The sequence below is a fragment of the Hippoglossus stenolepis genome, chromosome 16 (assembly GCF_022539355.2).
Source record: "Hippoglossus stenolepis isolate QCI-W04-F060 chromosome 16, HSTE1.2, whole genome shotgun sequence".
Classification (NCBI taxonomy): Eukaryota; Metazoa; Chordata; class Actinopteri; order Pleuronectiformes; family Pleuronectidae; genus Hippoglossus; species Hippoglossus stenolepis.
This window is the reverse complement of record NC_061498.1, coordinates 65,798-78,297: the sequence shown is the minus strand read 5'-3', so window position 1 is coordinate 78,297 and position 12,500 is coordinate 65,798. Positions and strand designations below refer to the sequence as shown.

The 12,500-nt window shown below is 37.6% G+C and overlaps 1 protein-coding gene across 2 annotated transcripts in view; it reads right to left on the bottom strand.

Annotated features, from left to right (window-relative positions):
• The window catches only part of scn4ab (sodium channel, voltage-gated, type IV, alpha, b), a 28,242-nt gene extending 20,157 nt beyond the window's left edge, over positions 1-8,085 (bottom strand). For both annotated transcript variants that reach the window (XM_047343914.1, XM_047343915.1), the window contains exons 1-6: positions 7,941-8,085; positions 1,132-1,320; positions 781-918; positions 528-646; positions 197-286; positions 1-101 (exon numbers count right to left, since the gene is read on the bottom strand). The exon at positions 1-101 is cut by the window's left edge and continues 28 nt beyond it. In XM_047343914.1, coding sequence (XP_047199870.1) covers positions 1-101; positions 197-286; positions 528-646; positions 781-918; positions 1,132-1,263 — 580 coding nt within the window. In that variant the 5' untranslated portion in view covers positions 1,264-1,320; positions 7,941-8,085. The remainder of the gene's footprint in view (positions 102-196; positions 287-527; positions 647-780; positions 919-1,131; positions 1,321-7,940) is intronic.
• Positions 8,086-12,500: the final 4,415 nt, after the last annotated feature.

Here is a 12,500-nt window from a genome sequence, read left to right as displayed (position 1 = left end):
AGTTCCAGGGGTCTCTGAGGAAGGTGAAGTCTCCGACACAGAATCCCCGTGACAAAACTTTGATTGTTGCTTCAAACGTGTAGATGAACGTAAACACGTATCTGTTACACAAAACAAAAACTTCAAATGTCAAAATATTAGGTGTTTGTCTGTGTGTGTTTGTGTGTGTGTGTGTGTGTGTGTGTGCGTATCTCACTCCACAGTCTTGCTCCAAGATGGCGGATCACTCATCGTCATGAAAACACAGTTTGTCATAATCGTCATCATGATGAATAAGCTGAATAAAGTTTTCTATTTTAAGGAACATGATCAGATAATCATTGATCAATATCCTGTTGATCAATTTGTGGCACAGCTATTGATCCAGATACAATCAAAGTTATCTGTATATTCATCAGGAGCAACAATGACATCCCCCGGCGCTGCTTCCTGGTTGGCTGATGGTGAATAGCTTTGGATTTTTTAAATTTCTTTTTCACTTTTTGTTTAAAATGAAGAACACGGATGTGTGACACCACAAAGGATATGAATGGATGAGTATCCTGATGGCGAAGGTTCTCAAACGACTGAATGGACTAAGCAGGAAACAGGCGGGTTCAGCATTAAACCTGTAAATGATGTTTCCTCTACTGAGCACGATGAACGTCTGCAGACAGAGAATCATACAAAAGAACTTTATTAAATCAACAAAACAAAAGCACTGTGAAAGACTAAAGAAAAAAAAACAAACTATGACTGTAACCTTCATGACCTCATCACATGATCTATCTCAACAGAAACCTTGTGTGATTGATAGAAGGGATCCAGCTCCTCCAATGGGCTGTTGAGGAGCCCAGGGGGGGGGTCTCCATAGATGAATGGTAGGGGCTTCCCAGCCTCAAGGTCACTTGCTGGTTTAGGAAGATCTTCCTCTGCTACCTGTCAGTGAGAGAGGCAGCATATCAGAAACATTTCAGCTAATTCTGAGGCTCTTCTGTTTTTCATAATCACATCATGTGACACGTCCAAGAGGGTTGATGTCATCCAGCGGTCACATTTGTTCAGTTTTTCAAATATCAATTTACAGTATAATGTTAATTAACTGTAAGTGTATTTATTACTTGATTAGTTTTCAATCAATATGTTATATACCTCGATGTTCTTTTCCTTCCTTCTCTGATCCTCTTTCTCTTCAGCTTCATGTCGCTGTTGGATTTCCTCTAGTGAAGCAGGTGTAAAGCGTCTAAAGACCTCCACGCCAAGAGGGGGCAGCATAGGTGCCATCCTGACATCATGCAGCGCTGCCTGAACTCCACCTTCACAGAGCAACTGCACAGGAAACTACATAAAGACAGGAAGTGAAATAAGAGACACAAAAAAACTAAAAAATATAACAGGAAACAAAGAAATAAAAGTGTAACCAACTATGATATTAATGAACAAGGCAAATAAAAAGTTCCACAAACAAATAGCTATAAAACAAATAAATACAACAAAAATCAATATAAAAGAAATCAATACAGAAAATATAGAACCAATGAAGATAAAACATATCCACTACACAAATATATATAGCTACAACAAGTCCAACCTGAATATCAAATTTTCAAAGCTTCACAAACATAAATCTACATTAAAGGTATAAAAGTTTTGAACAATAAATGGTTTGGGTTTAACATTACAAGTGTAAAAAAATTAAACTTTTAAACATTAAAAGTTTAAAACATTAAAGTTTAGTGTGTGAAGATTTAGGTGAAAGGATATATTGGCAGACATTGAATATAAAATAATCCCAGTGATGTTTTCAAATCAACATCAAATCAAATTTTATTTCTATAGTCCCATATTCACAAATCCCAGTTTGTCTCAGAGGCTTTAACAAGGTGAGACGTCCTCTGTTCTTAACCCTCAACAAGAGTCAAACTACTAAAACCTTTAACAGGTAAAGAAGGTAGAAACCTCAGAGACACATGTGAGGATCCGTCTCCCAGGACGGACACAAGTGAACAGATGTCACGTGGAACAGAGAACATCAGTGTGTTTCAATTTAATTTGTTCAAATTGTTGTTTTCTTTACCCTCGAATGGGCCCTTTATACATAAATACTTCATATTTACATACTTTATATTTACATACTTTATATTAACATACTTTATATATAAATACTTTATATATAAATACTTTATATTTACATACTATATATATATAATTTATATTTACATACTATATATTTACATCAGGAGTGGGTCCTCTCTACGGAGGCAGCCATGTTTTTTACAGTAGCCCAGAATGGACAAAGTAAATCTTTTGAGTTTCTATGACGACTGAAGCTACCACAGGTTCTCTTTCATGTTTGGAAGGGGGGGGTGAGGTGAGGGGTATTCAGCTGCAACTTGACCCTTCACCACTAGGTGTCACTACATTCTACAAACTGAACATTTAAAAGTTCAAGACATTAAAAGTTTTGAACATTAAATGTGTAAAAGTGTAACTGTAATGACAAACACACAAATTCAGATCAAAAAATCAAAGTTCACAAGTCTAAGAAGTTTCCTGAAAGGTTTCCAGCAGTGCACACACACACACACACACACACACACACACACACACACACACACACACACACACACACACACACACACACACACACACACACACTTGTGCATGGTGCCAGATTTGACCCCACCCTACCCGTCACTATGGCAGCAGCTGTTGCAGGTCTTCAGTTTGACCCTCCAGTGTAAAGTTACAGAGTACGATGACCCAGCTCATTCCCCCCCCCACACACACACACACATTCTTGTACTAACCCTATCTTAGTGAGGACAGTCCCAATGCATTTGCCAGTATGGGTTCTACTTAACCATCACAACTAAATGCCTGACCCTAACCCTAATGTAAACCTAATTCTAACCTAATAACCAAGTCTTAAACCTCAAACAGCCCCTTGACAAACTGAGGACTGGCCAAAAGGTCCTCACTCTCCAAAAATGTCGTCGTTCCATAAGGTCTATGCTCAAAATGGTCCTCACAAATATAATATAATAAGTAAAAGTTCACACACACACAAACACACACTTGATTCCTGTCTGTTTTCCCTGATGATATTTTTCAGACTCATCTTCTTCTGGTGCAGATCTATATCCTCTCCAGGAGGAGGTGTGTGTGTGTGTGATGAGGTTAGGTGGTGTTTAAAAGTTCTAAAAAAACAATATTCAAAGATCAGTTTTGGACAAGACAGAGACATGAGTAATTATTGATTGTTTAGCTTTCTTGTTGATTGAATCTGATTCCTCACTGATTGTTTTGACCTGAGGTCAGGGGGTGGGGTCATGGGTGAGGTAAATAAAAACGGGTGAGGCAAAACAAGAGGGGTGTGGTCATGTGTTAAAATGCAACAGAAAAAAAAGGAGGAGGAATGTGTAGAGATAAAGTGAATGTGAGGACATCTGCTTTACATCATGATGATGAAGATGAAGTTGATGAAGTGCCGTCGACACATATACACTGTAAAACCTGATGTCTCAGCACCTCATACAGGCCACAGGAATCACTACAACACGAACACAGCTATATATATATATATAAATATATATATATATATATAGGCGTACCTATATATGTATATAAAACTCTGTTATTCTTTCTTGTTTTTGATACCTAACCTTCCTCTCTCTGACTCGGCTGTTTCCCACAAATATTAGGCTACAGGAGGCTAAAAATTATCAATACACACATATTATGTACTGCTTTTTCTAACAATGACTAGATGGCTAACTTAAACATGTTTCTATGCAACTGGAACGCTCTCAACTTGGGTTATTGAAGCATGACGTCATTCCGAGGGCCGAGCTCTGAGATCCGAGGTATTATGAAATGCTCCCACAGAGCGACAGTAACAAGTGTCTCACGAACAGGAGGCCGGACATGACGTATAAACTCTGCTGTGGAAAGATCAGTGTTGTTGTTTACAGCTCATCCACACCGGCGTCGGCCCTCATCACCAAAAGATCTGGATTCTTCTCTGAGTCAGACATTTAGAGGGATTAGGGATAAAACTAACATAAAAATACAAACAAAACACATAACATATAAACACGTTAAAAGAGTTAAACTTCAACGGAATATCTTATGTTAAAAAACACACATGTAAAACTGTAAAACATGTATGACCATGTGCACAAAGGACACAAATTATTTATGCATCTATGATCACATGACTTCAAACACATCACCATAGAAATAAGAAATGGGTCAGAAAAATGATTCAATACATTTATTTTTGAAGCCACTCAAATGTATTAGGGGTAATCCCACAGTCTTAAGAGACGGTGGGTTAGGGTTAGAAATTGTGATTTGCTAATATGGACTTTATAAATAAAATTTATAGAAATGAAATGGATTAAAAATCGAATTTGCCCCCTCCCTGGTAATGTTACCTACAAATACCCTATTTTGTATAATCACATATACAGTCTATCTCTCTCTCTCTATAAACACATATAAACACACTCAGAACAGAGGGGTATTCCATCAAAGTGGCCAAACTAATCCTGATTTAAGTGAAAAGGTCAAGTTTGACTTAGCTTCAATTTCCACTTCAGGCTCAACTCAACACCAAGACTTGAGCCAAGTCTGATCAAAGCTGATTCAAGTCACAAAAACCTGTGTGGTGTGTTTTTCTGCAGCAGGTCAACAGATGATCATTGAGCTCCATGAATGCGAGAGTTTATACAACAGATGAGGATTATACAAGCACATGTGAAAAATGAAGTGATGAGGAGGGAGTGAAGCCACAGACAGAGAAGAGAAAATTCTTAGCACTGATCTAACAAAGTCAGCTCAATGTCAGGATTAGTATCAGAAGCTGCAGAATTTATTACAAACTCATCTTATTCACGTGCTGTTAATTTTTCTCCACAGCCGACATGTTTTCATTTCATAAATGAATTGTCATTTCTGGTATGGAGCAGGCTAGCTCTGAAGCACAAGTTACCATGGTGACTGAGCAGGAATTAACCAAAGCCAGAGTCATGGAACGGATCATATACTTAAATAAGCCAGAATTATTAATGTAAGCCTGATTTACAGATAGAGATACTGATAGAGAAAAGTCTCAGCAACACACATCCATGTGTGTCTTTGAGTGTCTGTGTATTATTGTGCAGATGTATAAATGGTGAATGGTATGTATTTATATAGCTATTATTTATACGCTTGACAGTTTTGCTTTCCCACCCAGTCACCCTCACATTCATACAGTGCGTCTATGTGCAGCATTATCTCCATCATATATCAGTCATACACTGCCGGCACAGCCGTCAGGGGCAATTTGGGTTTCAGTTTCTTGTCCAAGGACACTTCAGCCCGCAGAATGAGGGAGACGGTGATCAAATCGCCAACCCTCTGGTTAGTGGATGAGCCGCTCTACCTCCTGAGCCACAGCTGCCACTCTGATCATGTGTGTGTGTGTGTGAATGTGCATCTGTGTGTTTGTGTATCAGTGTGATTGTATGTGTGTGTGTGTGTGTAACTCTAGATGGCAGAATGTTGTTGGACTCAGTCAGAGACGCTCGGCATTTCCTCTCCCTCTCTGTCAGCTCAACTAAAATAAAACTATATATATATATGTGTGTGTGTGTGTGTGTGTTTGAGTGTGTGTGTAGAATTATACTGATATGATTATGATGAATATATTGTATGTTTATTTACAATTTAATGCAAACTAATAAAATACAATATCCATGAGTGAAAAACTCAAAAGTAACGGTAGAATAATTTCATCTGACTTTTACAACAGATCTGAAAAAACATGAACTTTGATTGTAAACTCAGACAAGTTTTCCTGAATCATGTGATGCACCATAAAACAATACATCTATTTGTATGAAATTAGTTAATTAATTCAGTAAGATTTCCTTAATTAGGCTCAATATTTTCAAGCACAAACATACCAAAACATAACATAACAGAAAAAACACCTAACCACCCTAACCAAACCTAAGTTAAACTACCTAAATTAACCAAAGGGTCCTGATGGTCAGATGGTCTTGGCTTTTTAAACTGCAGCGACTGAACCTGTTGTGAAACCTCAGTTTAAAATTTTAAATATCAATAAAATCAATAATTGATAAATCAAATTATGAAAGAGGTTCACACCTGTACTGAGGGTATATGAATATTTAACTGGAGCTCAGTTTTTTATAGCTGATGTTACAGCAGCATCAAGTTCATCATGACTTCTCCAGACATTACATTACATTTGATTTAGCTGACACTTTTATCCAAAGCGACTCACAATAAGTGCATCAACCATGAGGGAACAAACCCAGAACAACAACAATCAAGAACGTAAAATTGTCTTCAAGAAAGCCAAACTACAAAGTGCAACATGTAAGTGACATATAAGTGCTACTAAATATATATTTTTTTATTTTTTATTTTTTTTATCCAAGGTATAGTCTGAAGAGATGTGTCTTTAGTCTGCAGTGGAAGATGTGTAGACTTTCTGTCCTGAATTCAATGTGGAGCGTGTTCCACCGTTTAGGAGCCAGAACAGTTGTGATTTAGTTGAGTGGCAGCTGTCCCTCGCAGTGAGGGAGCAACAAGCCGATTGGCAGATGCAGAGCGGAGTGGACTCTTTCACACCTGTCACATGTGCTCAGTGTGAACCTGCTCTCATCTGAAAACATTCTTAGTAATAAATGAAAATACTTCATCTGTACTTTCTGAGGTGAAACATCAGGGTTCTGTTTTCTGAAAAATTCATATTAGTGGAATATATTTTCACTGTTATGCTGGTGTCTCTCTAAATGTGCCTGAAAACCATGATGACTTTTCAAATCATTAAATCAATTGTCTGTTTGTGTGCAGTGAAAACAGTTTCCTAAATCGAAAGAGAGATTAAACTGAGATGTGGTAACAGCTCAACATGACTCCAGTTTGATCAAGTTTCATATGATGACTGTGTGAAATTAAATTCTGTGACAGTCGAGAGTCTGAGTAGTGTCTCATCCTGAGCTTTCGTCCAATCAGCTCAATGTGGCTAAGGGTTAGGGGGACTGTCCAGATAAAATCCTGATGTTTGAAATCAGTCTACATACACTTTGTTTTATCTACACTTGAAAAGGTTGATCATTGAACACACACTTCAACTGCTTCATAAACATTTATCCAAATAACCATATATTTTTTTTACTTATAGAAACAAAGTTCAGCTTCAACCATCAAATGGTCAACACAACAAAGTTTCTCCAGAATCAGTGTGACTGATCAGTATATAGATGTGTTTATCACCATCTGATGAACAGAGATCAGATCACTGTATATTTAATGTTTATAAACTATATATTTGATATCGATAAGAATATATCATTTTCAAACAAAGTCATCTTTAAAGAAACTGAAGTGATGAAACTGATCGTCTTCTAAACAGTTTAAATGAAAAAAGGACTTGTCATCTGACTAAATGACTAAAAACACGAAACGTTTAATCAGACATAGTTTTTTAATGATGAAAAGTCACTTGTTTTAAAATAAAGCAAACAATGGGAGTTCAGACTTTTCAGTTTCTAAGTGTCTGTTGATTAACTGAATGCCAGCTGACAAATGTTAGTTAAGATCCTTTGACAGATGCTAAGCTAACTGTTAGCTTCTCTGTCATCACTGCTATAACATATATTTTCAGTAACCACATATATGTGATAATCCACCAGACTTCCTGTGTCATGACCCATCACATCATAACATACCTGCTACGCTAAGCTGAAGGTAGTAATGTGGTAATCATTTCCATTATTACATATTGACACTCACACATACTCATACACATTCCCATATATATATATATATTCTGTGGTATATTGTCATGTAAACTCACATATACTCAAAAATAGTTAGTTACATCATTACAGATTCACACAGTTAATCAATCACAGAAACAGTCGATGGTTCACACTGACCTGTTTCTGTTGTATCTTCCCAAAACATTCAAGTAAAGATCAGAGTGTAAGAAACCTGTCTGTCCACCTGTCTGTCTCTCACTATAAGTGTCTGTCTCTCTTCCACTCGTGTTTGCTGGCCTCGCCTTCGTCGCCTGCTGTACTGAAACATGAGAGGTCAGATAAAGTGTCATCTCAAACACGCACGCATACACACACACTTGTTCCCACCAGTACTATTCATTAAACTCCCTTATACCTAAGTTAAGTGGGTATGGGAAAACCAAGTTGACTGGTAAATGGTAAATATAAGCATTTCAAATTTCTATTAAAGGAGAGTGATACAGAACAAGCAAAATTAGATAAGTATATGCACAAATATATATAAAAATCAACATAGGGAAAGATAGGATTTGAAAAGTTATCTCAATGACTCCCCCTGCTTCATCCGATGACTTGGCAGTTAAAATGGGGAGCCAAAGGCAATGCACTGGCCCACGCACGTCATCTCCACTCTCACATATCCCCTTCACCTTTTAAAATGGTTTTGTAATAAGAATTTTCTCTTCGTTTTGGTTTTTGCTTCCTTCAATGTTTTTGATATTCGTTTGACTCCGGTTTGAATTTATTGATTTGTTTGATTTTCGTTTGGTTTATTGGTTTGTTGTACATTACATGTCATTTGGCAGATGCTTTTATCCAAAGCGACTTACAGTTAGTTTATTCAACATCTACGAGGGGCCATTTAGGGGTTCAGTATCTTGCCCAAGGATACTTCGGCATGCAGATGGGGAAGGCTGAGGATAGAACCGCCGACCTTCTGGTTGGAGGACAAACACTCTACCCCCTCAGCCAAAGCCGGCCTGTAGGTTGGACTATAGGTTTTAGTACTATTATCATTTGTTAGTATTCTATTATGGGACACCTAGAAGGTTGGGTTTTGTTTGATTTGGTTACAATCTTTTTAAAGGGATGTTAATTGTTTGTTTTAAGATGTTTTTGTCATTAGTTGTTTGATTTCTGTTCTGTTGTTTGGTATATTTGTTTTTTTATTTTGTCGAGGTTAGTTTGGACTTTTGATTCTGGTATTTATTGCTAATATTGTATTCTTTTATGGAAGACCTGAGGTTATTGCTTGTTTGGTTTTAATTCCTGTTGTTTTGATTTGTTGATTGTTTTTTGGTGAAGTTGTTTGGGCTATTTATTGGAGTCTATTTTATTTTCCTAACCCTATATTAGGGGACAAATCATCAGTAGTGGACATCGGGATCATCAGGCATTTCGGCCATCATCACTAAACACCATCTCCTAAACTGATGTTACAGTTGTTATAGTGTTAATAAACAGAATGGGGAGTGTGTGCCCACACCGGGTCTAATGTCCACCATTCTGGATATGTCCCGGTCGGGTTAGGGGTTAAAGGTTAGGGTTAGAAAAAATATCTCGATGACTCCCCCTGCTTCGTCCGACGACTGGGCAGTTTGAACTAGGGAGTCAAAGGCAATGCACTGGCCCACGCACGTCATCGACTACTCTCCATTCTCACCTATCCCCTTTGCCTGAAATGGCTTTTGATATGAGTTGGTTTTTAATATGAACGTTATTTTGTTTTGGGATATTGTTCCTTTAAAAAAACTGGTTTAAGTTTTGTTGATATTTTAAATCTTTCATTGTAAGTGCTTTCTGTTTTTGTTTTCTGTATTGATATTTCATGATTTATTGCTTCTCATTCCATTGTTTGAATTATTGGTTGTTTGATTTTGACGGAGTTGGTTGGACTATTATTTCTATAGATACTATTTTAATTTCCTAATTTTACATTATGGAACACATCATCAGTAGTGGACCTCAGGATCATCGGGTGTTTCGGCCATCATCACTAGACACCCTCTCCCGAGGAAGGCCCCGCCAGGGTTGATCAAGCCCCAGGGTGTGTCCAACTAAGTTTTATTATAATCTAATTCTAAGATAATTTAGAAAAGGATTCACGGTTTTGTTAAGGATCAACTGGTTAGTATTAGAATTAATATTTAAGGATAAAATGGTTTGGGTTTGGATTAGAGTTAAGATTAATATAAAGGATTAAAAGGTTAGGTTTAGGCATGGGGTTAACTGGTTAGGTTTAGGCGTAGAATTAACTGGTTAGGTTTAGGCGTAGAATTAACTGGTTAGGTTTAGAGTTAAGGTATTGATTAAGGTTAGGATAATGGTTAAGATTAGAATTAAGGTCATGTTGAGGCCTCTGGCTCTGGCTCTGGCTCTGAGTTTCAGCCCCTAGTTGAGACTCTGGGGATGACATCCTTTAAATTCTGGTTCTCTTCAGTAGGTGGAGTTGGATAAATAACTGAGTCATACTCACTCTGCTCAGTGCCCAGTCGGGGTTGGGACATCGGTTTCATCCTTCTGTTGGTTTTGGAGAAAGGCCACACGCCGTGAAGCTCAAACCTCAAAGCTCAAAAAGTCCTCCACTGGGAATGATGGAGCTCCCTAAAAAGTTCCTGTGCCCCATACACCGCACGACTCCAGGAAACTTCTGAGCAATGCTCTGTGTCACTTACACCGCAAGACATGCTTTAGTATTGTTACAACAGACTCATCTTGGATTTCTCCATGGATTGATCTAAAGAGCTGATTCTCTGTGGGGCAGGTGTAGTCTGTGTGTACACTCCTTACTCATGGTTTTTGCTGAGTTTGGAATTTTATATTATAAAAGGATCTTAATTAAGAAAACTCCCTCTTAGGATGGTAAATATCCTATAATTTTAAGTTTGGGTGGCTTATATGCAGAGATATTTTAAGAAAAGTGATGTTAAGGAAACAATCCCATAATGCATTGCAGGAGAAGTGTGTCTCCTGGTAAAAGAGTCTATGAGAAACATGTCAAACTTGTTTAAAATTGAATAATTGTGACCTAAAACAAGTCAAACTATTAGAGTGAATTAGGTAGGACTCATCTATATGAATTATTTATCCAATTGGTTAATAGTCTCCTTGGATTTATCTGTGAAGTACATTAAGTTTCTATTTATTCAGTTCGGAGTGGTTTTTAATTATTATCTCTTCCTTAGTGTGCCAGTAGGGGTAGTGTTTGTCTGACAAACTAACATAAATTGGTACTCAATCATTCAATTAATAAATAATTAAATAATTAAAAATCTTAAATTAGAGAAATTCCTCTGGGTGATATTTTGGGTTAGGGTTAGGGTTAGGGTTAGAAAAAATATCTCGATGACTCCCCCTGCTTCGTCCGACGACTGGGCAGTTTGAACTAGGGAGTCAAAGGCAATGCACTGGCCCACGCACGTCATCGACTACTCTCCATTCTCACCTATCCCCTTTGCCTGAAATGGCTTTTGATATGAGTTGGTTTTTAATATGAACGTTATTTTGTTTTGGGATATTGTTCCTTTAAAAAAACTGGTTTAAGTTTTGTTGATATTTTAAATCTTTCATTGTAAGTGCTTTCTGTTTTTGTTTTCTGTATTGATATTTCATGATTTATTGCTTCTCATTCCATTGTTTGAATTATTGGTTGTTTGATTTTGACGGAGTTGGTTGGACTATTATTTCTATAGATACTATTTTAATTTCCTAATTTTACATTATGGAACACATCATCAGTAGTGGACCTCAGGATCATCGGGTGTTTCGGCCATCATCACTAGACACCCTCTCCCGAGGAAGGCCGCCCAAGTGTTGATCAAGCCCCAGGGTGTGTCCAACTAAGTTTTATTATAATCTAATTCTAAGATAATTTAGAAAAGGATTCACGGTTTTGTTAAGGATCAACTGGTTAGTATTAGAATTAATATTTAAGGATAAAATGGTTTGGGTTTGGATTAGAGTTAAGATTAATATAAAGGATTAAAAGGTTAGGTTTAGGCATGGGGTTAACTGGTTAGGTTTAGGCGTAGAATTAACTGGTTAGGTTTAGGCGTAGAATTAACTGGTTAGGTTTAGAGTTAAGGTATTGATTAAGGTTAGGATAATGGTTAAGATTAGAATTAAGGTCCTGTTGAGGCCTCTGGCTCTGGCTCTGGCTCTGAGTTTCAGCCCCTAGTGGAGACTCTGGGGATGACATCCTTTAAATTCTGGTTCTCTTCAGTAGGTGGAGTTGGATAAATAACTGAGTCATACTCACTCTGCTCAGTGCCCAGTCGGGGTTGGGACATCGGTTTCATCCTTCTGTTGGTTTTGGAGAAAGGCCACACGCCGTGAAGCTCAAACCTCAAAGCTCAAAAAGTCCTCCACTGGGAATGATGGAGCTCCCTAAAAAGTTCCTGTGCCCCATACACCGCACGACTCCAGGAAACTTCTGAGCAATGCTCTGTGTCACTTACACCGCAAGACATGCTTTAGTATTGTTACAACAGACTCATCTTGGATTTCTCCATGGATTGATCTCAAGAGCTGATTCTCTGTGGGGCAGGTGTAGTCTGTGTGTACACTCCTTACTCATGGTTTTTGCTGAGTTTGGAATTTTATATTATAAAAGGATCTTAATAAAGAGAACTCCCTCTTAGGATGGTAAATATCCTATAATTTTAAGTTTGGGTTATGGGTTAGGGTTAGGGGTTAGGG